This window comes from Setaria viridis, chromosome 4 (genome assembly GCF_005286985.2).
Source record: "Setaria viridis chromosome 4, Setaria_viridis_v4.0, whole genome shotgun sequence".
NCBI lineage: Eukaryota > Viridiplantae > Streptophyta > Magnoliopsida > Poales > Poaceae > Setaria > Setaria viridis.
Window position 1 is genome coordinate 16,118,917 of NC_048266.2, and position 24,864 is coordinate 16,143,780.

The following is a 24,864-nucleotide window of genomic DNA, read 5'->3' on the forward strand; positions in this document are numbered from 1 at the left end:
ACACCGGGCGTTTCTCGACAACCGATTTCTTCTCAGGGAGCTGGTCCGAGCACCGCGCCGATTGTCGTGGAATCCTCTTCATCAGATGAACCCATGGCACAGGCCACTGAGCAAGTTACGACGGCTTTACAAGCGCAGCATGAAGAAATTCGCTTTAAAATGGTAAGTTCCAAAACCAGCTCTCAACCAGCCGATTTGCTCTGATCCCTCGCCAATTCACCCCTTTTCCTTATTTTCTTAGGAACAAGACTCCCCCGACAACAGCCTCTTCTCCTTCGCGGTTGCTCTTTCTGATGATGAGGAAATCGCATCCCGCCAAGTCGCTCTAAGCTCCGTTCCTGACGACGTCCGAGCCAAACTTACCAACATCCGATCCCTCCTGCAAGGGGACATCGGCCGATTGGTAGAAGATGCTTCGCCGATTCGGCAGCTCTTTAGTGACGTCAGCGGACGAGTACCAGAGGAAGCGGAAGAGGCCTTGGCACCGCCGGCCTTTATCGAGTCCATGAGGATCCCAGTCTTTAGGGCCCTTCGTCATATGGCCGATCGCGCGAAACTGGCCAAGACTCGTGAAGATGAAAATGCTTTTAAGCGTCAGGCTCAAGAAGCGAATCGGCGTATCCATGTCCTAGAAGATTCACGCCCGGCGATCATTAGTGAAATAGATCGCCTCAAACGACGGAGGGCGGAACTTGCCAAAGAGATGGAGCAAGTGACCAAGGCAATCAGCGCCGAAGAGGACAAACTTCAAGAGTTACCCTCTGCTATTGCCGATTTGACACGGGAGAGGCCGCGTTTTGCTCAAGAGGCTCTGAGACTCCACCGCAACGCATCGGAGGTCCCTGGATCAGCAGAAGAAGACCAACGGGTTCTTGACTCTGCCGATCAGATCCGGCGTCGGGCCATCACGGCTATCGATACCCTTTTGGGTAATCTGTAAAACACTGACCGTTTTGAACGGACATTTACTACCTTCTTTGACCGACCCTTCGCGACGCCCTCTATTTACTGCCTTCCTTATTGCCGATGGGACGTGGCCTCATCAGATTTCCACGTATTTTCCCCCATAAATATCGACCTCGGTGCTTACTCCTGATAGCATCGACTTGGCTCCCATTTCGCCTTTCCTCTTCTTCTCATCAGTGCGACTATTTCGTCATGGCTTCATCGTCATCCTCTTCTGTCAACCAGGTGAAGTCCCGACCTCTCCTCTTAGATCTTGGGATACGAATGCTTCACCTTATTCCTTCTTTGTTTCAGCCCCAACGCCTTGGTCCGGAGCTCGTGCGCGCCATCGAGTGCATCCACTCTGAAGACCCGTTGACCCCGGAGGACAAGGCTCTGATTCTGGCCCACCAAGAGGAGCTCCAAGACCACATTACTGCAGAGGCTCGTGCAGTCTTGGATGCCGTGGTGAATGAAAGCCGTCGCCGATCTCCAGTCATGAGGGGTCGTCGTTGTGACGTTCCTGGAGATGACGTCACTTTGACAGCCCGCACGATCCTGGACTACATGGAGAGGACCGGCGGCCAGCGGTCTCCCACCGATAGGGTCCGTCTGCTTCCTCGGCCCGTCATCCTGGCGGCGGCAGAGGCCTCGCGCCTTCGTGCTTTGGATCAGACTGGGAGGTCATCTCAGAAGAAGAACAATTAGTTTGTTTTTTTGTAATTTTTTGTTCTAAGGGCGACTAATGTTTCGTCGGCCATGTAATCTGTTGCCCGTACCGAATGAATGTAATCGGCCACTCTGGTCGACTTTATGTGCTTCTTAAACCGACTTGTATCGGCTATGTATGATTGTGTTACGGTTGATTTCTTAGGCTCCAACCCATATACTTGGGTAATATCTTTTTAAGTACCTTCCATTCAGAGCTCTAGTGAATTCTTCTCCTTCTATCGTTTCCAGAATGTAGGCATTCCCTGGAGCGCATCTGCCGATTTTATACGGCCCTTCCCAGGTAGGAGACCATTTGCCGAATTTAGGATCTTTCGACCCGATCGGTAGTACCAACTTCCATACCAAGTCTCCGGGGGAGAACTGCTTGACTTTGACCTTCTTATCGTACCACCTGGCCACTTTCTTTTTATTCTCTTCGATACTTATCAGAGCCCTTAGTCGTTGGCTAGCCAAATCATCAAGTTCTCTTTTCATCAGAGATGAGTAATCTTCGGCTGACAACTGGTCCTGAAGTGAAATGCGCCTTGATCCTGCCCTCGACTCCCATGGCAGTACTGCATCGTGACCGTACACCAACTGATAGGGAGATAACTTGGTAGCCCCATGACAGGCCATTCTGTATGCCCACAGAGCTTCGGTCAAACATAGGTGCCACTTCTTCGGGTATTCTTCGATCTTCCTTTTGATCAACTTGATTATTCCTTTGTTGGAAGATTCTACTTGACCATTAGCTTGAGCGTAATACGGAGAAGAATTTAACAACTTGATGCCCATATCGGTCGTAAATTCCTCAAATTCCCCCGATGTGAACATTGTTCCTTGATCGGTTGTTATAGTTTGAGGGATACCGAATCGGTAGATGATATGGTCCCTCACGAAATCGGCCATGATAGCCGAAGTCACAGTCCTTAATGGGATTGCCTCCACCCATTTGGTGAAGTAATCAGTAGCCACCAGAATAAACTTGTGCCCCTTGCTCGATGGTGGATAAATTTGGCCGATAAGGTCTATTCCCCACCCTCTGAACGGCCATGGTTTGATGATGGGATTCATGGCAGACGCGGGTGCACGTTGGACATTTCCAAACTTTTGACACTCCTGACAGCCCTTATAATATTTGAAACAGTCTTCGAGGATCGTAGGCCAATAGTACCCATTGTTTCTGATCATCCACTTCATCTTATGTGCCGATTGGTGAGCTCCGCATACCCCTTCATGTATTTCTCCCATTAGAGTCTTGGCTTCTTCTGTCCCAAGGCATTTAAGAAGAACACCATCGATCGTTCGGTAGAACAGATCATCTTCGAGCAGTACGTACTTGGTAGCGTGAAAGCGTACTCGTCGCTCCACCTTTTTAGACGGATCCTTCAGGTAATCGGCAATTTCTTTACGCCAATCGTCGGCTGCAAGTTCTAAGGCCATGGCGCCCAGAATCGGCCGATACCCAGATGCGTGCTGGGCGAGTTTGTTTGCTTCCTCGTTGCGGTCTCTTGGAACATATTCGATTACTGCCGATCTGAATCCTTTTAAAAGCTGTACGCAATCTTCGTGATAGATTCTTAATATATCATCTTTGCACTCAGCCCTTCCGGTTAGTTGATCCACAATTAGCATAGAATCCCCGAAGATCTCAACAGAATCGGCCTTGGCTTCTCTCATTAACTGTAAGCCTTTCAATACAGCTCTGTACTCCGCTTGATTGTTAGTGGCGGCGGTTTCTATCGGCAGAGAAAAATCATAGCTTGCCCCCCGAGGCGATATGAGAACGATGCCGATTCCTGATCCGACCCCGCATGATGACCCGTCAAAAAATAATTGCCAAGGAGCTAGTTCCACGAGGGCGATCTCCGGTCCACAGTGCTGGGCGACGAAATCGGCCATGACTTGACCCTTGACGGCTTTTGCCGATTCATACCGTAAGTCAAATTCTGATAAAGCTAAGGTCCATTTACCGATTCGTCCTTTCAATATCGGCAGTGATAGCATGTATTTCACTACATCATCTTTGCATACGACTACGCATTCTGCCGACAGTAGATAGTGCCTGAGTTTGGTGCACGAGAAGTAAAGACACAAACACAAACGCTCTACCGGAGGATATCTTGTTTCGGCATCCAGGAGTCTTCTACTGACGTAATAAATTACCCGTTCTTTGCCTTCAAACTCTTGGACTAGAGCCGACCCAATAGCTTTTTCATCGGCTGATAAATACAGTTTAAACGGCTTACCAGTTTAAGGGGGGACCAAGACTGGCGGTGAGACCAAGTATCGCTTGATATCCTCTAATGCCTTGCGCTGTTCTTCTCCCCATATAAATTCCTGGTCGGGCTTCAACTTCAGAAGTGGCGTGAACGCCTGGAGTCGTCCAGATAGATTAGATATAAACCTTCTGATGAAGTTTACCTTGCCAATTAGAGACTGTAGCTCAGTTTTGTTCTGTGGAGCAACGACTTTGTTGATGGCCGCTATGGTCTTCCGATTGACTTCTATACCTCGTTCGTGCACCATGAATCCTAAGAATTGTCCGGCGGAGACGCCGAAAGCGCATTTGTTGGGATTCATCTTAAGACCATGCTTTTTGGTACACTCTAGCACCCTTCGCAAATCGGCCAGGTGTTCCTCGTGACTTTTGGACTTGACCACAACATCATCGATGTAGATCTCCACCAGGAGACCAATGAGTTTGTGAAAAATGTAGTTCATGGCCCTCTGATATGTAGCGCCAGCATTCTTCAAGCCGAAAGTCATCACCACCCACTCGAATAAACCAAGATGTCCCGGACATCTGAAAGCCGTTTTGGGTATGTCCTCTTCGGCCATAAGTATTTGATTGTATCCGGCGTTTCCATCCATGAAGCTAATAATTTTGTGTCCCGCGGCGGCGTCGATTAGTACATCGGCCGTAGGCATGGGGTAACCATCCATCGGTGTGGCCTGATTAAGATTCCTGAAATCAACGCAAACGTGCAGCTTTCCGTTTTTCTTGTACACTGGCACGATATTAGAAATCCACTCGGCATAACGACATTGCCGAATAAATTTTGCTTCAATTAGCCGAGTTATTTCAGCTTTTATGTCTGGTAAAATTTTAGGATTGCATCGCCGTGCGGGTTGTTGGTACGGCCGATACCCTGGCTTTATGGGTAGCCGATGTTCAACAATAGATCGATCTAAACCGGGCATCTCATGATACTCCCAAGCAAAACAATCCTTGAATTCTCGTAATAAAGTTGTCAATTTACACTTATACTCTGGGTCTAAATTTGAACTAATAAAGGTCGGCCTTGGTTTGGTTCCGTCGCCTAGATCTATCATCTCTAAGGAATCGGCCGACGTGAATCCGTGCCCCAGCTTCCCGTCTTCTCGGGCGAACTGATCCATCTATTGCGCTTCTTCGGAGCCGACTGCTCGGATCGGCTGTAGGCCAAAATCGGTGACCTTCAGGAAATCGGTTTCCCACACCCTACCTGATATGCATCTGACGGTTTCGCAGCTCCATTGCTGTGCGTCGGCTGCTGCGATGCTGTACGCGGAGTCGGCTTTGACCACCTCGATGCTATCGCCGACCCATTGTACGAGGCATTGATGCATAGTTGACGGGATGCAGCAGTTTGCGTGTATCCAGTCTCGGCCAAGAAGCATATTATAGGACCCTTTGCCATTAATGACGAAAAACGTGGTAGGAAGGGTCTTACTGCCGATGGTGAGGTCGACGCAGAGAGCACCGCGAGCGTTTGACACCTTGCCTTCGAAATCCTTGAGCATCATGTCCGTCCTGGTTAGGTCGTCGTCACTCTTTCCCAGCTTCCGGAGCACAGCATACGGCATGATATTGACAGCAGCTCCTCCGTCGACCATCAATCTAGTGAGGGGGCGACCGTCAACATGCCCTTTAAGGAACAACGCCTTCATGTGTTGTCGTTCGTCGTCTTCGGGTTTTTCGAATGTGGCCATCATTGGCTCTAAAGCCAACCGTGCTGTCTGTTCTTCTATTGCTGATACGTCCTGTTGATCGGTAGGGGTCATGAACTCCATCGGCAATATGAAAACCATACCGATCTCGGCTGCCGATTCATCACCCGCTGACTCATTGTTTCCCTTGTCGTTTGTTTTGGGGCGCCACACCCAAGGCCTCCCTTCCTTCCTGCCCATCGCGCTCTCTTCTTCTTGCTGTTCCCATTGGCGGAGGCGTTGGATTCTCCGTTTTTGTGATTTGGTTAGACCATCGGGGCACCACCTAGGGTTTATTGGCCTTCCTTCTTTCTTGGCGTGTTCCCACTCCGGCTCGCGTCCTAACGGGTTCTCGTCTGTTACCCGAGCATCGGCCATGTCTTCGAGCCGGCTGTGAACGCTGGCTTTGCTACTTGATTGATCATGTCGATCGGCCCTGCCCCCCTGCCTATTATGGCTTCTATCTTCTGACCGATCATATCGGTCACTTCTGCCCCCCAGCCGATCACGCATGGGAGGGCGCTGATCATCTGGGTTGCACCAATTCCTGCTGATCGGTTCTGGCCTTCCATCTCTGGAGCGAGACCTGGTGAACGGCCGATTACCTCGATAGGGACCGTTGCACTCTGGGCAAGTATCGGCCGATGGTAGCCTGAGGTTATTTTCCCAACAATGAATGAAGAATGGGCATCTCCAGTGCTCTTCGTGCCGACGCATCGCTTCCTCTCGAGACCTTGAATGTTCATGTCGGCGTTGGTACTTTTGGAGCAGGAACTGGGAAGTAATGCGTGGTCCTTCTGACTCACCATCATCGTCCTCCATTCGTCGCTTTCCCTTGACGCCTTCAGACGTAACTTGATTTCTGGGATCGACAGCGCCACTCTTTCTGGCCGACTCGGACGTCAGCACTTTTGTTTGGAGGGAATTCTTTCCCGTATCTACCATGTTGGTAGGAAAGGGGTGTTGGTCGATCTTCATTGGTTTGGCCGGTTTTGCCGGCACTTCAAATTTGAGTCTGCCTTGCTCAATGGCCGACTGTATTTGTTGCCTGAAGATTTTGCACTCGTTGGTATCATGTGATGTGGCATTGTGCCACTTGCAGTACTTCATCTTCTTCAATTGTTCGGCAGAGGGTATTGTATGGTAAGGCGAGAGTTTAATTTGCCCTTCCTGGAGTAGAAGATCGAAGATTTTATCAGCTTTAGTTGTATCGAAACCGAATGCTTCCGGCTCCTTCTTGCCGAATGGGCATGATATCGGCTTCTTTCCCTTAATCCATTCTGCAAGTCCGATTTCGGCATCTTCCTTGTCCTCTAATTCTTCCAGGAATGCCACTTTCTTCTGGAAATTCCTTCTTGGATCGAATGGACGCACTTCCTGCCCGGACAATCGGTGGACAATCTGGCTCAGGCTCTCGAACTCTTGTGAAGCATATTTCTCTTTAATGTGTGGCAGCAGGCCTTGGAAAGCTATATCGGCCAACTGTGCATCGGTTAGAGCGAGGGAGTAGCATTTGTTTCTGATTTCCCGAAACCTCTATATATACGAGGGTATCGGCTCATCACTTCTTTGCCGGAGGCTAGTCAAATCAGACAGCTTCATTTCATGGACCCCAGCATAGAAGTACTTGTGGAACTGTCTTTCTAGATCGGCCCATGTGATAATTGAGTTTGGTGGCAAAGTTGTGAACCATTGGAAGGCCGATCTAGACAAGGATGACGAGAACAACCGTACCCGCAGGGCATCTTGCGTAGCTGCCTCCCCGCATTGGATGATGAATCTATTCACATGTTCTACGGTAGAAGTGTCATCCATCCCCGAAAATTTGGTAAAATCAGGAACTTTGTACCGATGGGGGAACGGCAACAAGTCATATGTAGATGGGTATGGTGTTCTATAGGTATAAGTTTGCATTTTCGGCTTCAAGCCGAATTGTTCTTGCATTACCTCTGCAATTTGCGCCGACCAATCTGGTTGTTGCTGGGGAACAGTTGGCTGCGGTATCGGCACGTGCTGATAAATCGGAGGCTGAATAAAAGGAGGTTGATGAAAAGGTGGTATCTGAGTATAAGCCGGTGGTGTGGTAAAGATCGGCTGCTTGTATGAACCACTTGTTTCATCATATAGCATGAGCTCTGACGTCTTGTTGACCTCCGGAGCGACAGGCTGGTATGGTGGTATGATCGGCCGAGTGGCCGTTTGGGAGGGTGTTTGGAACGGAGGATTTCCTTGACTGACCGATTGATTCAAACCGGCCGTGTTTAAAGGTGCCCCCCAGGGTGAAGGGCTGACTGGAGGGAATGGTACAGAGGACAGTTGGATAGAACCATATCCCAAAGGAGTTGATGACGTAGAAGCACCGGATCCTCCGACAGAAGATTGGATTGGCTGTGAAGCCTGATAAGCCTGATTTGGTGGAATCGGCTGAAAATACGTTGGTCCCCTGTACCCTTGAGGTATACCTCCGGCGAAGGAGTTGACAACAGCATTGTGCACCATGTTTGAAAGTACCGGGGATTGATTGATGAAGGCGTGATGAAGAGATTGTTGAATCATATCGGACATTTTATCCGAATCTTCAGAAATTGTGATCTGACGGGGAGTGGGGAAAGGAGTCTTTTTAACAGTTTCCCCGCTCCTGGAACGACTGAAGGATTTTAAGCAAGTTTTCCGGACTTGCTCCAAATACTTGTTCAGATCTTCCTTTTGGTCGTCCTTTAGATCTGCTTCCGTCACTTCGATGACGTTATCCTCGGAGACTTCGGCAGCTTTCGACATGACAGCGGTTGTATTGGTCCCACCGGGCGTGCCAAAAGTGTGTTGGCGCTAGAAATCGGTCAACCGAATCCCAGCGACCGACACACGACCCGGGAGAATCTGCTTAACTCCTGTTCGGGTGAATACCCTGATGCGGTTCGCGCGGCGTGCCAGCCAATCTGACCTGTTGATTGGCAAGGAAGAACACGTGTCAGGTTCAGAAACTACGATCGGCTAAGTTTCCGATCGAGAGAGTTTATCGGCGAATTGGCCGATTTACTGTGATGATGAAATCGGCTATAAGACAGCACGATCCCTGTAGCTTTGTAGACAGAGGAATACTAAGGTAATGGGTACAAAGCTTGTGATAACAGCACTAGGAAAAGATCTAATCGGCAACGAATGGATCTAACTATAGAAGATAATAAAAGCCGATACTACCGATTCCTAGCGGGATAATTGGTGATAAAAAACTAGGAAAACAGGTAAAAACCTATGAATCTAGCTGATATCGATAACTGATGAATAAATCTAAACGAAACAACAGCGATGCGCCGGAAGTTAAAGCTTAGATATTACTCGATAAACGGAACTTACAGAATCGGCCGGAGATCAAGATGATGCAGCCCTGCCAATCCGCACGAACTCGTGAGAAGAAAAAATAACGGCGAAGTCGCCTGCTCGAAAGTAAGTACGGAGAAGAAAGTAACTTGTTGTATTGATTGATTGTTGTATTCACAGATTTACAAAGGTAGCTATTTATAGCCCCGTACAAATAACTTCTTAACCGACTAGAACTCTATCTCTAATTCAAACAGAAAACAAATATCTACAAGCACAATCCGTGCTAAGTTAGTTACCCCACGCTTCGTGGGCTGACCTCCACCTTATCCTTCCATCCCTTTCCAGGCCCATACAGGCCCAATTAGTCCATCTTCCTGATCGGCCGATTTCTCATCGGCAAAGGATTACCGATTGGGATTCTGGTGCATTCACCCTGAAGCGAGGCAAAAGTTGCCAGCCGATTCCGCATTATAGCACCATTTGACCGATTCCCAACTGTACTTCTCCGACTTCTTTTCTTCTTGGTGCCGATTCTACTGGTGACGAAATCCGGCGTCAACAGGTTTCAACCTGAATTGATCTTGAATTACTTCTGCTATCCTTGCGGTCCAATCCACCTGCTGCTGACGTATGACCAGTTGAGGAATTGGCACATGCTGTTGGACCGGCAGTGCCATGGCTGGGTGATGGATCAGAGCGTGCTGCAGATTTTGCGGTTGCATAGTCGGCTGAGCAGCCAATAGTTGTTGGTGCAGGGGATCTGCTGCTCCATCGTATAGTATCATCGGCTTCGCACCCCTAAGTGTTTCTACAGTGTCTGCCCCACTGCTGATTTCTAATGAAGCCAGCTGATATTGTGGAACCATCGGCTGAATGGCCGATTGGAATGATGCTTGGACCGGAGAGTTCCCGTAACTGGTTGATTGATCCAGCCCGGCTGTCGTTGTTGGTGCCCCCCAAGGCACTGAGTTTGAAGGCAGCGATTGCATGGAGGAAATTTTGGCAGACTGAGATGGCGCTTGCGATTGGTAGCATGGCGCGCCGTTGTACCCTAGGGGCATTGAAGCGTTATATCCTCCATGTTGCATTGGTATTGGCTGAGGAGCCGAGTGAGACGCATTTGGTACAGCTGAGAAGCCTCTGATTGGAGCTACGATGGGCGGGGTGTATGCTGGTCCCTAATATCCCTGAGCTACTCCGCTGACCAAGGAACTGATGACGGTGTTGTATACCGTGTTCATCATTACTGTAGACTGGTCGATCATAGCTTGGTAAAAAGACTGTTGAATCATGTCAAACATCTTCCCCGAGTCCTCAGCGATGATGATGTGGTGGGGAGTCGGAAGAGGAGCTTTCTTGATGGGTTCCCCACTTCTGGTACGACTAAAGGATTGCAAACATGTCTTCCTGTACTCTTCTAGGTGTCTTGCCAATTCTTCCTTCTGGTCATCCTTGAGATCTGCTTCAGTAACTTCGATGACGTTGTCTTCGGAGATCTCGGCAGCCTTCGACATGCTGGATGTTGTTTCTGTCCCACCGGGCGTGCCAAAAGTGTGTTGGCACTGAAAATTGACCGATGACCCTTAGCGTCGGACACACGATCTGGGAGAATCTGCTTAACTCCTGTTCGGGTTATTGCCCGGTGCAGTTCACGCGGCGTGCCAGTCAATCTGACCTGTTGATTGACAAGGAAAGAAAAGTATTAAATTTCAGGAGTTTCGATTGGCTAAGGTCCGATCTGTCTTGAAAAGCGTATCAGCGAATCGACCGAGTTACTGTAGAGATGACCGGCCATAGAGCAGCCAATGATCACATAGCGATTATAAAGAAACTACTAGAGCAATTTAAACAACGCTACAAACGCAACACTTGAAACAGATCTAATCGGCTATATAGTAATAAATAAGAATAACAGTAATGAAGCCGACAGTTCGAATCCCAAGCTGGATAACTGGTGATAAAACTAGAGAAATAGATAAAACCTATAATTCTAGTTAATATCGATAACTGGTGAATAAATCTAAATGAAACAACAGTGATGCACCCGAAGTTAAAGCTTAGATATTACTCGATAAGCGAAACTTACAAATCGGCCGGAGATCGTGTCGATGCAGCCCTGCCAACCCGTACGAACTCATGAAAAAGGAAAGGTTTTTTGGCGAAGTCACCAACTTGAAAGTAAAGTGCGAGGAATAAGTAGATTTGTTGTGTTGATTGATGTGTTCCTTACAAATCTCTAGAGGTGACTATTGATAGCCTGTTACAACTGATTTCCTAACCGACTAGGATCTATCTCTAATTTTAAATAACAATAAGTATTTACAAACACAACTCGTATTGGAGTTGGTTATCATATCCCACGGGCTAACCTTCTTCTCTAGCTAATCTTTTCTCCGGCCCACTTTAGGCCCATACTGGCCAAGCCGCTTCAGCTCCCAATCAGCCAATCCTTGTTGACTCCTTTTGCCAATCGGCCGAAACACTGTAGCCTCAATCGGCTGATTCCCAACTGTAGCTTTTAGCTTGCCGCATCGGCCAATCTTTTCCTTCCTTGACGCTGATTCAAAACACGTGTCAAAATCTGGCATCAACAGAAGGCGCTACTAATCAACGCGCAATCAAGGAGTGTTCAAGAAGCTGCTACACTACAACATAAAGGCATTCGTGGATGACGTGGTCGTAAAGACCAAAAATCCCGATGACCAGATTGTGGATTTGGAAGAAAATTTTGCAAGTTTGCGAGAATTCCGGTGGAAGCTCAACCCAACAAAATGCGTCTTTGGTGTACCCTCCGGGAAACTACTCAGGTTCGTCATTAGTCACTAAGGCATTGAGGCTAACCCCGAGAAGATCTCCGCCATGACTGACATGTATGCCCCATCGTGCATCAAGGACATCCAAAAGCTAACCGGATGCATGACGGCCCTTAACAAATTCATCTCAAGACTTGAAGAACGGGGCCTACCCTTCTTCAAACTACTCAAGTGGCACGACAAATTTTAGTGGACCAAGGAGGCAGATCAAGCTCTGCAACAATTAAAGGACTTCCTATCAAAGTCACCAGTCCTCACGGTGCCAAACCCCAATGAAGACTTGCTACTTTACATCGTTGCAAATACTAATGTCGTCAGCACGGCGATCGTGGTTGAAAGGTCAGAACCAGGCCATGTATACAAAGTATAGAGGTTTGTTTACTACATCAGCGAGGTGCTGTCAGATTCCAAGACAAGATACCAGCCAGTTCAGAAATTACTATATGTAATACTACTCACCTCGCAGAAGCTACGAAACTACTTCTAGGAGCATAACATTTTCATCATCATAGACTTCCCCTGGGAGAAATTCTCCATAATTAGGATGCAACAGGAAGAATATCTAAATGGATAGTAGAACTCAAAGCATTGTCCCTGGAATTCAAGTCGAGGACTGCAATCAAGTCCCAGGCCCTAGTCGATTTCATGACAGAGTGGCAGGAAAACCAACTACCAATACCAGCAGAGCGTCCAAAGCATTGGGTTATGTATTTTGATGGATCACTCAAGCTCGATGGCGCCACTGCGGGAGTACTTTTCATATCTCCCAAAGGTGAACAACTCAAATACTGAATGGGCTACTGAACGACAATGAAGCTGAGTATGAAGTGCTACTGAACGAGCTCCGTCAAGCAGTCTCGCTTGGAATTAAGCGCCTGTTGGTCTACAATGACTCACTGGTGGTGATCAATCAAGTCAACAATGAGTGGGATTGCCACAAGGAGAACATGGACGCATATTGCCTCTAAGTACGCAAGCTAGAGAACAAATTCCCTGGTCTGGAGTTCCACCATATAGTTTGCGACAACAATGTTGCCGCGGACGTCCTATCCAAGCTTGGATCTACTCGTGCTCAAGTTCTAGTAGGGGTTTTCATCCATGAGTTACACAAACCTTCCATAACAGAGCCGGCACCATTAACAACCACTGATCGAGGTCCTACCGCATCGAATCAAGAGGTCATGATGATCGACGTAGACTGGAGAGAATCTTTCATCGACTACATCAAAGAACACAAGTTACCTCCAAACAAGACAGAAGCAAAGCAGGTCTCACAACGCAGCAAGAACTATGTCCTAGTCAGAGACAAGCTTTATAGAAGAGGCGCATCATTAGGAGTACTCATGAAGTGCGTCTCATGGCCAGACAGCAAGGACATACTGGAGGAAATCAACAAAGGCATCTGCCGAATCCACGCATCCTCATGAATGATTATGGGTAAAGCCTTCAGAGCAGGGTTCTATTGGCCTACAGCTCTCACTGACGCCGAGGAACTAGTTCGCCGATGCCAAGGATGATAATTCTTCACCAAACAACAGCACGACCCTGCCTACAAACTGATCACCATATCACCCTCTTTGCCCTTCACATGCTGGGGGCTCGACATGATTGGCCCACTGCCCACGACGCTTGAAGGATTCAACCAAGTACTTGTGGCAATTAACAAGTTTACCAAGTGGATCAAGGTGAAGCCAGTAACCTGCCCCAAGGCAGACAGAGTACTCGACTTCCTCAACAAAATTGTCCGCCGCTACGGCTTCCCCGATCGCATTATCACAGACCTAGCCTCCAATTTCAACAATCACGAGTTCTGGGAATACTACGAGAATAGTGGGATCGATGTTCGGTATGTCTCTGTCGCTCATCCACGGGCCAATGGCCTGGTTGAGCGTGCCAACGGGATGGTACTTGAAGCTCTCAAGAAAAAGTTGCATGATATTGGAAACACGAAAAGGGGCAGGTGGCTCAAAGAACTACCCAATATTCTCTAGGGGCTCCGTACCCAACCATGCAAGCCTATAGGGCTATCGCCCTACTTCCAGGTCTACAGATCTGAAGTTGTCCTTCCTGCCAACATCATGTGAAAATCCCCAACAATCAAGCAGTACGAGGATGGCGCAACAGAAGAAACAAGGCATCTAGACTTAGACAGCCTTGAAGAAGCTCGCTGTGCAGCGCTCGTCCAGTCTGCAAGATATTTTGAAGGAATATGTCATTACCACGATCGCAACATCAAAGAACGTTCATTCAGTTCCTCAAGCGTATCCAAGACACCAAGGGGCTGCACAAGGCAAATTCACCATGGGAGGCACCGTCAAAGTCACTGGACCTGGGTCATATAGGCTTCAACATCTCTCTAGTGAAGACGTCGACAACTCGTGGAACATCGAGCAACTCTATCGATCTCATCCCTAGTTTACATATTCATATACATTGGCAATCGGCCTTAGTTGTAGAATTACAACTCAATAAAGCAGTCATATTTTTTATCATAAATTGACTGTATTTGTGCCTAATTATGGCTTGCAGAAGTAAGTTCGCAGAGCTATTGAGCTCTTCGGGTAAAATTGCCCAAATTGTAGCTTATAATAACAAGTCTGCACAACTATAAACAAGCAACTCGGCTCCCTAGGCAAAATCATCCAAATGTGGCTTATAATGACAAGTCTGCAAAATTTTCATGAGTCATTCAACTCACTTGACAAAATTGTCCAAATGCTAGCTTGCAAAAGCAACACTATGATAAACTTCATGAGTTAATTAACTCATTGGACAAGTCTGTCCCCTAACGACTTGCAGAAAAGAAGCCATTAGTGCTATGGGGTTTAGCTAAACAACATGAGATACTATCTAGTAGACGAGTCTGTTTGGTCGTGGCTTGTAACAACAAGTTTGTAGTTCCAGGTTTTCTAGAGCGCAACATCAATACAACCCAGAGAGGTTGTAAAGATAGACTCTAGTCAAAGAAACCCTGAAGAGACTACTCTCCAAAGAGGTCTAACTACCCAAATACCTTGAGTACTCGTGCTCCGCAAAAAGGAGTCGCATCCTAAGTAATCTACATTGTGTATCTGAAGAGGCTCATCATAGAAGCCTTCTGGGTAGACACTAACATCTACCATATGAGCAACTATTAGGGGAGATCCTAAGATGCACTAAAACAACAAGTCAAAAGCAACAAAGACTGCAACAAGACTTAGAATTATTTACATTTCAAAACATTCATATTATATTCACAATACAAGAACTAATATTTTTTCATACAACACCACTCAAGGACTAGATGATTTGCTACTTCTTCTACGACGGGGTCCATCTCTTGCAAATACTGCTAAAAGAGTTCATCTGAACAATGCTCTGCTCCACCCTCCGCAACATACGTCAGATCAACTTGAGGATAGAAGGACATGACAAAGCTCAGCAGCTACTTGGAGACAGACTTTGCCATCTTCTGAATGTAGCTAGTGAATTTTGCTGGCACATCCTTGAGTACTTCGGACAGCAGGTGGGGCTCCACACCCTCAACTAGGGGCTTCAACATGTCCGCTATTGATTGGGCTGCTTCCAAAATCTACTTCAGAGCAAGTTTTGCAACTTCCAGCTTGGCTTCACGCTCCAGAATGGTCTTCATGGCATTGACAAAGTCAACTTCACCATCTTCGTGCATCTTTTTCTCTTTCTTCAGGTGATGATCCAGGTTCTCATATAATGCTACAAGCTTATCATGTTGATCCGTCACCTAGTAGTAAGAGTTCTTCCAATCAGTGACTTGACCCTGGAGATCTTCTTTTGACTTCTCGAGCACTGCATGAATAATACACAAGAAAATCAACATCACAAAACAACAATCAATACTCGAAATCCAAGGAAGAAGAGAAATTACCTTTCATCTGCTGGTTCAGCAACTTGTTGCACCCCTTGAGATGGTCCTTTTCCTCCTCCAGCTACTGGATGCAGTTCCAATATTCAGCGGCTTGTCTGTCATACTTCATCAGTAGTCTGGAGGAGTACTCCCTCTCCTTAGCGACTTCCTTTGCAAGGGCCTCAGCACGGAGTACTGAGTCCCTGTAGCCTTGAAGCATCTATGACTTCTCGTGGGAGTGTTTGATGACATCCTATGCCATAGAATAAGTACTTATATCACGACATGGGTACTAATTACAAGTTATGGAAAAAGCTGGATCAAGCATACCTTTGCATAAGCACCAATATGATGGCGCATCTCCATCATTTTGGCTACCATATCAACGTTTAGTAGTGGGTCATCGATGAGCTGGATATATTCAAGAGTAATTTCTTCGGGTGTCAGTGGATCCGCATGAGCTTCAGAGTCTACTGTATTGAGTGGAACCATGGCAAGCCCTATCGACGGACCTAGCTCGGAAGATGGGTTGACTGCCATGACTTCCAGCACTTCCGCTGCTTCGATCTCTACCTCTGGCTCGGGGGCTACAAGAGTAGCCATGGTGCCAGAGGTAGTCACCACCACGTCGTCAGGCACTTGTTGGTCGGCGGCTGGCACTATGACATTAGTCAAAGATGATATAACATCTTGCATCAACGCCGCAACAAGAGATGCAACACATGGATTGCTTATAGTTGTAGGGTGTTCCTCTAGCTGCGGGCTTGCTTGAGCTGGGGAACCGTCTTGGACTGAATGGCTACTGCCATTAGTCCCAGGTTTTAGGCTAGGCCCTCCAAGTTCCACATCAGAGGATTTTCTACATATGGCAAAGTTTCAGCAGACATAAGACAAGTTGTTCACGAGCTACAAGTAGTACTCAATGGAGTAGCAAGGCGTACCTTGTAGATCTCCTCAATTTCAAAGAAGATTCCCTTGTCAGGCGCAGTGGCTTGATGGTTAGAGATGGCTTCTTTAGCGCAGCTTGCACGGTCATAGCACGATCAACGCCAGCCTTTGTCACCACCTCTGTTCCTTGAGTACTTCTTGTGCTGGCAGGATCCACCTCAGAGGTAGGAGGCTCTAGATCATCTTCAATTTTGATCACCTCCTTGATGACCGGCAGTTTGTGTTGAGCGGCCTCAGCAGCCACCTTCTCCACCTCGGTCACCTCTTTGAGTACCTGCAAACTACCAATGTCATCTTGAGTAGACATGGTGGTATTGGAACTACCTACTAGGAGTACTCGATCATCAGGATCTTGTCCTTCCTCATAAGTTATTACCGTGGGAGGTACATCTTATGCGGTGACAGACTTCTTTACAGTCCACTTCGTAGCAATGGACCGCTTCTTCCTTAGTGGCAGAAGAATTGCAGCTTCAAGATTTTCCTTAGTTGCTCGCTTCATCGATCCAGAGGACAACCCGACCTTACCATATGGTCGGGCCTTGACTTCAAAATCCTCCGCAGCATTAGAACTGGAGCTGCTGGAGGCCTCGAGTACATCTTCTTCCTCCTCATCATCACTCTCCGCGTTCTCTATTGTATGTAAACGTGGAGCAGCTTCGCAAATGTCTTTTGACCTAGGAGAAGGAGGAGCATAGCAGTACAAATGGACATATTCCTACACAAACAGACAAGTTAGTACACCCAAACAATAACAAAATAAGTACTCGGGGGCTGCGGCCATGGGTACTTATAGCCTTTGGCGGGTTGGCAACACAGAATTCCCGCACAATGGTGGGGATCTCGCCCACATGCTTGAACATCCGCTTCAGCTTCACCATAATCTTGTCTGCGCTGAGTTCCTCAGGAGACAATCTTGATGGGTCATTGACACCCTAGTACTCATAACCCTAGTGGCATCGCTACTACAGGGGCTGAATTCGCCGCTTCATGAAGATGAATGCTACTCCGACTCCAGTCAATCCTTCTTGCTTCAACTTGGATATCCTGTCCAGGAGCTCGGGTAGTGTCACGCAGTCTCCATGGGTCATCTGATCTAGTCATCTATTGTTCCAGGTGGGGCAATGCCTTGTTAGCATGGGGAGCTTGGGCTCATGGTTGCCGATATAGCACCACTTCTCTTTCCACCAAGCATTTGCATCTATCAACTCGTAATCCAGGTAGAGGCTGCTGAGCTTTTCCTACATTTGGATTCCAGCACCTCCGACTACTTGGGTGTGCTCCCTCTTTGGTTGTGGCTTCACGTGGAAAAACTTTCAGGAAAGTTGGAAGTGGGGCTTGATCCCTAAGAAAGCTTCACAAAGATGCACAAAAATGGCGGTGTGCAGAATGTCGTTGGGGTCTAAATGCACTAGCTTCAACTTTTAATAATCCAACAGACCCCAAAAAAATCAGATGCCGGCAAAGCAAGACCACACTCGATAAAGTGAGCGAAGATTACCATTTCATCCGGGTACTCCTCCAGTGGCCATGGTATTAGGAAGTATATGTGTATATTATGATGTATTTATCCTTTCGTTGTACACTTGACGTATTCCTTGTACACCTAGCCACATTAGCCATATATATAGAGGTCACGCCCCCTCATTAGGGTGTGTGGTGTTTCCCATCTACTTCTCTACATGGTATCACGAGATTAGATCGTGGGCCTCTCCTCCTCTCTCTCGCACCTCCCTCCGGTCCTGTGTGAAGCCCTAGGCGGCGCCCCTCCTACCGCACCGACGCCACCGCCCTCCACTGCACCTCCAGCCCCGCGCGCCATGGCCACCTACTCCTCTACCGACTCCTCCCTGTCCGGCGGTGAACCCCCTCCCGCTGATGATGCCACCACTCCTAGCGGTTCTGGCACCCCTCTGCCACCTCCCAGCGCCGACAGTGGTCCTCCTACTGGCGGTGCACCCCTCACTCCCCCTACCGGTCATGCACCTAGCCACGACGTCGATGGCTTCCTCCTGTACTAGGCACCCTCACTAGCCATCCATCCCAATGCCACCGTACATGTTCCCATGACGTTGACGATGAAGTCCTCCACCTACTTCAAGTGGGCATCCTTCTTCAAGTCCATGTATGGCAAGTTCGGCCTCGAGTCACACATCGACGGCACAGCGGCGCCTCGTCCCCAAGACCCCGATTGGGATCAAGCGGATTGCTGCGTCCGCTCCTGGTTCTTCAGCTTCGTCGACAACTCTGTCCTCGACCACGCTATGACCAATGACGATCAGACCGCCCAGGATCTCTGGCTCGCCATTGAGGGACACTTCCGCGCCAACAAGTAGTCCCGAGCGATCTTACTCAGCCACAACTTCCACTCCATGACGTGGGGCGACTCCTCCATCGCTGAGTACTGTCAGCGCCTGAAGACCCTCACCAACACTCTCCGTGACGTTGGCCATCCCGTTTAGGACTCCCAGCTTGTCCTCAATCTCCTCTGCGGCCTTAACCCGCACTTCTCCAACACTGCTGATGACATCGCCAACTCCACTGCCGGCTTCCCGTCCTTCGCCCAGGCGCGTGACATGCTCGCCTTGAAGGAACTTTGCCTCACCAACAAGGCGAAGATATCCAAATCGACCATTCTCCTCGTCGGGAACTCCTTGTTGTCTTCGTCCTCCGGCTGTACAGGCGGAGTCGCCCGTCGTCCGGTTCTGTCTAGACTGGCGGTGGCGGCAGCAGCAGGAGCGGCGGCCGCAGCAGCGGCAGTAGTGGCCACGGCGGCAGCGGTGGTAGCAAGAAGAACTGGTAGAAGAAGGGCGGTGGCGGCTTCTGGGTGTCCCCTGGCGGCGGCAGCTCTCACGACGGTAGGCCCCCATGGCCCACGGACCCATGGTTCTACTTCAGTCCAGGGGCCAGCTCCTATGGCGCTACGGGCTTCCAGCAGGCTGGCGGTCAGCACCCGTCGAGCGGCGGGGGCTAGCGCGCCGGCGCCCTTGGTCTCTTTAGCCCACCTCCGCAGGCCCACACCTCCTACGCCCCTGTTCAAGCGCCCACCTGGGACCAGGCAGGTCTGGTTGCCACCCTGAAGTAGATGGCGCTCCAGAATGGTGGCTGGGTGGTTGACTCAGGTGCATCTAGCCACATGTTATCCTTGAATGGTATTCTTCTTTCCTAACTCCCTCCCTCTCACTCCTTCATTACTATCGGTAATGGTCACACCCTTCCCATCACGTGCTGTGGCAACTCCACCCTTACCACCCCCACCTCTCACTTTCATCTTAACAATGTCCTTGTTGTTCCTTCTCTGATTCATAATCTAATTTCTGTTCATCAGTTTACTGAGGACAATAACTGCACCATAGAGTTTGACGCTTTTGGTTTTTTTGTCAAGGACTTTCCGACTAGACACATGATTCTTCGCTGCAATAGCACCGACAATCTTTACACCATGCCTCCAGCAGCCAGCTTTGCAGCGCCCCATGCCAACCTTGCCATCTCCTCCAGTTTGTAGCATCTTCATCTTGGTCATTCTGGTCCTGCCACCATCGCCACACTTAGACAAACTTCATCCATTGTTAGTAATAAAGATAGTCATGCTCTATGTCATTCATGTCAGTTAGGGAAACATGTGCGGTTACCTTTCTCACACTCTAACTCTCGCAGTTCTACTCCTTTTGAGTTAGTTCACTGTGATGTTTGAACTTCTCCCGTAGCTAGCATCTCTGGTTATCGCTACTACCTAGTCATTTTGGATGACTTCTCGCATTTTTGTTGGACGTTTCCTCTAGTTCGCAAGTCTGAAGTCGCCTCACACATCACTGATTTTTGCGCCTATGCTCACACGTAGCTTAGTCTTCCTGTTCGAAGCGTCCAAGTTGACAACAGGACCAAGTTTGTCAATAAGACTCTCACATCTTTTTTGACTTCTTAGGGTATCCACTTGTGCCTCTCGTGTCCCTATACTTCACCCCAAAATAGGAAAGCCAAGCGTGTGCTACGCACCCTTAATAACATGACTCACACATTGCTCATTCACGCCTCCATGACCACCCCATACTAGGCTAAGGTGCTCGCCACCACCACCTATATTTTGAACCAGCGCCCCTATTCTGTTGTTCAGAATGACATCCCCTACCGCCTCCTCTACTCCCAGCCTCCCAAGTACTCTCACTTGTGTGTCTTCAGTTGTATTTGCTACCCCAACATCTCAGCCACGGCATGCCACAAGCTTGCTCCTCGCTCCACAGCCTGTGTCTTCCTCGGTTATCCCTAATCTCACAAGGGGTACCGCTGCCTTGATTTGTCCACCCGTCGAGTCATCATCTCTCACCATGTTGTCTTCGACAAGTCCGTCTTTCCCTTCTCCTCCCATCCTACTCAACCATCGCAGCTCGACTTCCTTCAGTCGAGCTCTTCCGATGTTCCTTCTTCCACCTCGGTCGCTCCGTCATCAGACCTTGAGAAGCCGCAACCCTGACTAGTTGTTTTGCTGGAACTCACTAACAAGGAACCCGCCATCCTGTTACACGAGCCGACTGTGTACCCTGCTCCATCTGTGGGTGGCGTGCCGCTCTCCACCGCACTCCCGACTACTCTGACCGCAACAGCAACGTGCGCAGGCATGCCCCCGACTGCTCCGACCGCGACCACGCCACGCGTGGGTGCGTCCCTGATCGCGACCGCAGCGCTCCTGACTGCTCCGACCGCGACCGTAGCACGCGTGGGTGTGCTCCCGACTGCTCCGACTGCAACCGTGTCACACGCGGGTGCGGCCCCGGTCGCACCATCCGCACTGGCGTGTGCTATGATCGGTCGGCTGAGCGCCCCAACCGCACCGGCAAATGCCCCGACCGCACCGGCGAGTGCTCCGATTGGTCGGGTGAGCGCTCTAATTGGTCGGGCAAGCGCCCATGATTCTCCCCCCATGCCCACGGCGCCCGCTACCCTAGCACCTCCTGTGCCCCCCTCATCGCCACCTACCCCTAAGCGCCCTGTCACTCAGTCCGTGACTGGGGCAATCCAGCGGGTCTACTAGCAGGGCATGACAGCCTCGAATTCTTCCCCACCCTCTTCGATTCTGGTGAACAATCGCAGTGCTCTGGTTGACAGCAACTGGTGTGCCTCCATGGTTGACGAGTTGGAGGCCCTCATCGACAACGACACCTAGCACCTCATCCCACGGCCGCCCGGTGCCAATGTCGTGTCGGGCAAGTGGATCTTCCAGCAAAAGTTCCATGCCAATAGGTCCCTCACCCGGCACAAGGCAAGCTAGGTGGTTCGTGGCTTCTCCCAGCATCACAGCATCAACTACGATGAGACTTTCAGTCCGGTTGTCAAACAGGCGACGATATGGACCGTCCTTAGCATCGCCACTTCTCGCACCTGACCAATCCACCAACTGGACATGAAGAATGTGTTTCTTCACAAACACCTTGCGGAGATTGTCTACTACCAGCAGCCTCCCGGCTTCATCAACCCCGCCACCCCCGATCATGTCTGTCTCCTGTAGAAGTCCTTGTATGGACTGAAACAGGCCCTAAGGGCATGGTACCAGTGGTTCGCCTCTTTCTTTTGACAGCTCGGCTTCATCGCCTCCACCTCCGACACGTTCCTCTTTGTATACAAAGAGGGGTCGAGCATCATCTACCTACTGCTCTACGTTGATGACATCATCCTCACCGCCTTGACCTTGACTCTTCTTCGGCACATCATGGGGCATCTTGACTCCGAGTTCGCCATGACCGATCTTGGCAACCTACACCACTTCCTCGGCATCTCTGTCATGCGTTCCTCCCAAGGCATGTTCGTGTCTCAGCGACATTACGCCCTGGATCTTCTTCAGCGTGCTGGCATGCCTAAGTGTCACGCTATAGTGACTCTCGTTGACACTCATGCCAAGCTTTTAGCACAAGGCAGCGCCAAGCTCCAGGATGGCTCTAAGTATCGGAGTCTTTCTAGGGCTCTTCAGTACCTCACTATGACTCAACCTGACCTGGCATATGCAGTTCAGCAGGTGTGCCTCTTCATGCATGACTCGTGCAAGCCCCACATGGCCCTGATCAAGCGCATCCTACGCTATGTGAAGGGAACGCTCTCCTCCGAGCTTCACATCGGCATTGGCCATGTTCAGTCTCTAACTGCCTACTCTGACGCCGACTGGGCTAGCTGCCCGGATTCTAGATGCTCCACCTCCAGCTTCTGCATCTATCTCGGTGACAATCTGGTGTCTTAGTCCTCCAAGGACCAGACCACGGTGTCCCATTCCAGTGCTGAGGCAGAGTACCGGGCTGTGGCTCATGCTGTGGCAGAGTGTTGCTGGCTACATCAACTTGTTTAGGAGCTTTATGTCCCGCTTGCTTCAGCCATTGTTGTCTACTCTGACAACATGAGTGCTGTCTACATGACAGCCAACCCGATGCATCATTGGCACACGAAGCACATCGAGATTGATATTCACTTTGTTCATGAGAAGGTGGCCTTGGGTGAGGTCTAGGTCCTCCATGTGTCATCCTCTCACCAGTTCACAGATATCATGACAAAGGGAATGCCAACTCCTTTATTTATTGAGTTTTGGTCTAGTCTATGCGTCCTTGATCCTCCCACTTCGACTGCGGGTGGGTATTTATCCTTTTCTTGTACACTTGATGTATTTCTTGTACTCCAAGCCATATTGGCCATATATATAGAGGTCACCCCACCTCATTAGGGTGTGTGGTGTTTCCCATCTACTTCTCTACACATGGGTTGCCGCAGGTGGGTCTCCAGTTGATGAAATCTCAATCTTGGAGAAGATTGGTGGACAACAGCGCCTTGATCTATGTCTCCTTCAGTGATGACGGCTTAAAAGCACACGCAGGAGTTGGCGGTGCAATCTGGTCTGTCTTCCCATACTTGGGCACTAGCAATTGTGGCTCTTTCTTCTTGCCAGACTTCCTCTTCTTGTCCTCCATGGCGGGTTTCACAGCAGCAGCTTTCCTCTCCATCCTGGATGTCACGAGTTTTTTCTATCACATACGCTTGGAGGCTGGGTGGTAGGGGACGATGGTGCTATCGCTGAAGGATCGGGCAATGACGGTGCTAGGGCTAAAGTGTGAAAGTTGAAACAGCACATGGCTAAGGTAAAAGGGAAGGGATGATTTCCTTTGTTATTTATAACCGCGGCGCAATAACAGCAGCAGAAATAAAGAAATATTTAGGTTTAATTATCCAAAGATTTCGCAGCATCTGATTGGCAGTAACCTCTATTTTCGGAAGAGTTAATATTTCCGTTCAGAGATGGTCACATTGACCAAAGGTTGACCCTTATACCCACCAAACTAGTCGGTAAAAGGTTCGAGGGCTGTGTGCCATGTGCCCATCAGCAAAAAAGATGTTTCTCTAGTATTAAGGGGAAAGTGATGCAAATTACAGATTGACCCTCATCCTGATTCTTCGATTCAACCTAAGGCTTGGGGGCTACTCCATATGGAGTGCGACTTTCATTGCACTGCCATATAAAAATTCAAGATTAAAGGATACAAGACTAAGTTAAATGAGGCTTGAGCATATTCTAGCCGTATGGCAGTTCTCGGGTACCTTTGAAGACTCAACCCGATGAAGTACTTGAAGAGCACCAAAACTAGTCGATGAAGCCTACAAAAGTACTCAGAGCTGTTGCATTTGACTAAAAAGTACTCGGGGCTTGTCATACATGTATCTATGGGCCCAACAGAACATTTGGATAGTCCTAATCATGGGGCTAGACACCGAGACGTATCTAACATGGAGACTATGGTGCAGGATGGTGTAGTCTACGTGGCAAGACGGGAACTAGTCGAGGATTAGGAAAAGTACTCGTAGTAATAAGAGTAGAACTCGTCCAGTCGAATCTGACTAGTATTCTTGTAAATAACCTACCTGTAATCCTGCCCCCAACAATATAAGGTGAGGCAGAGACCCCTCCAAAGCAATTCAATCCAACCAACACACACCACAAAGGGTATTAATCAATCTAGCACCCCTAACCTGTCTAAATCGTGTGTCTGTGTTCACCTTCGAGTTTTTCATCTCAGCGAGTCCCATTAACCAAAACACTACCTCGGGTACCCCCCTTGGTAGGTTGCCGGGTCTAAGCACTAACAATGACTGCCTCAAAACCTGAGAAGATGTCGCCTACATGAACAACAACAACAACAATAGGTACCGTCCTCAAGAAGGTCAAAGGTGGAACCAGTCGCATCCACCATACCAGGGAGGTAACAACGACAGTTATAATTCGAATTAGAATTTAAACCAACCTTCCTTAAAGGATATTGTTCTTGT

The 24,864-nt window shown here is 48.9% G+C and overlaps 1 protein-coding gene across 1 annotated transcript; it reads left to right on the forward strand.

Annotated features, from left to right (window-relative positions):
• Positions 1–21,967: 21,967 nt before the first annotated feature.
• Positions 21,968–23,056, forward strand: LOC117853485 (uncharacterized mitochondrial protein AtMg00810-like). Its single transcript, XM_034735831.1, has 3 exons — positions 21,968–22,057; positions 22,142–22,786; positions 22,901–23,056. The coding sequence occupies exons 1-3, from the start codon at positions 21,968–21,970 to the stop codon at positions 23,054–23,056; spliced, it is 891 nt and encodes a 296-aa protein (XP_034591722.1).
• Positions 23,057–24,864: the final 1,808 nt, after the last annotated feature.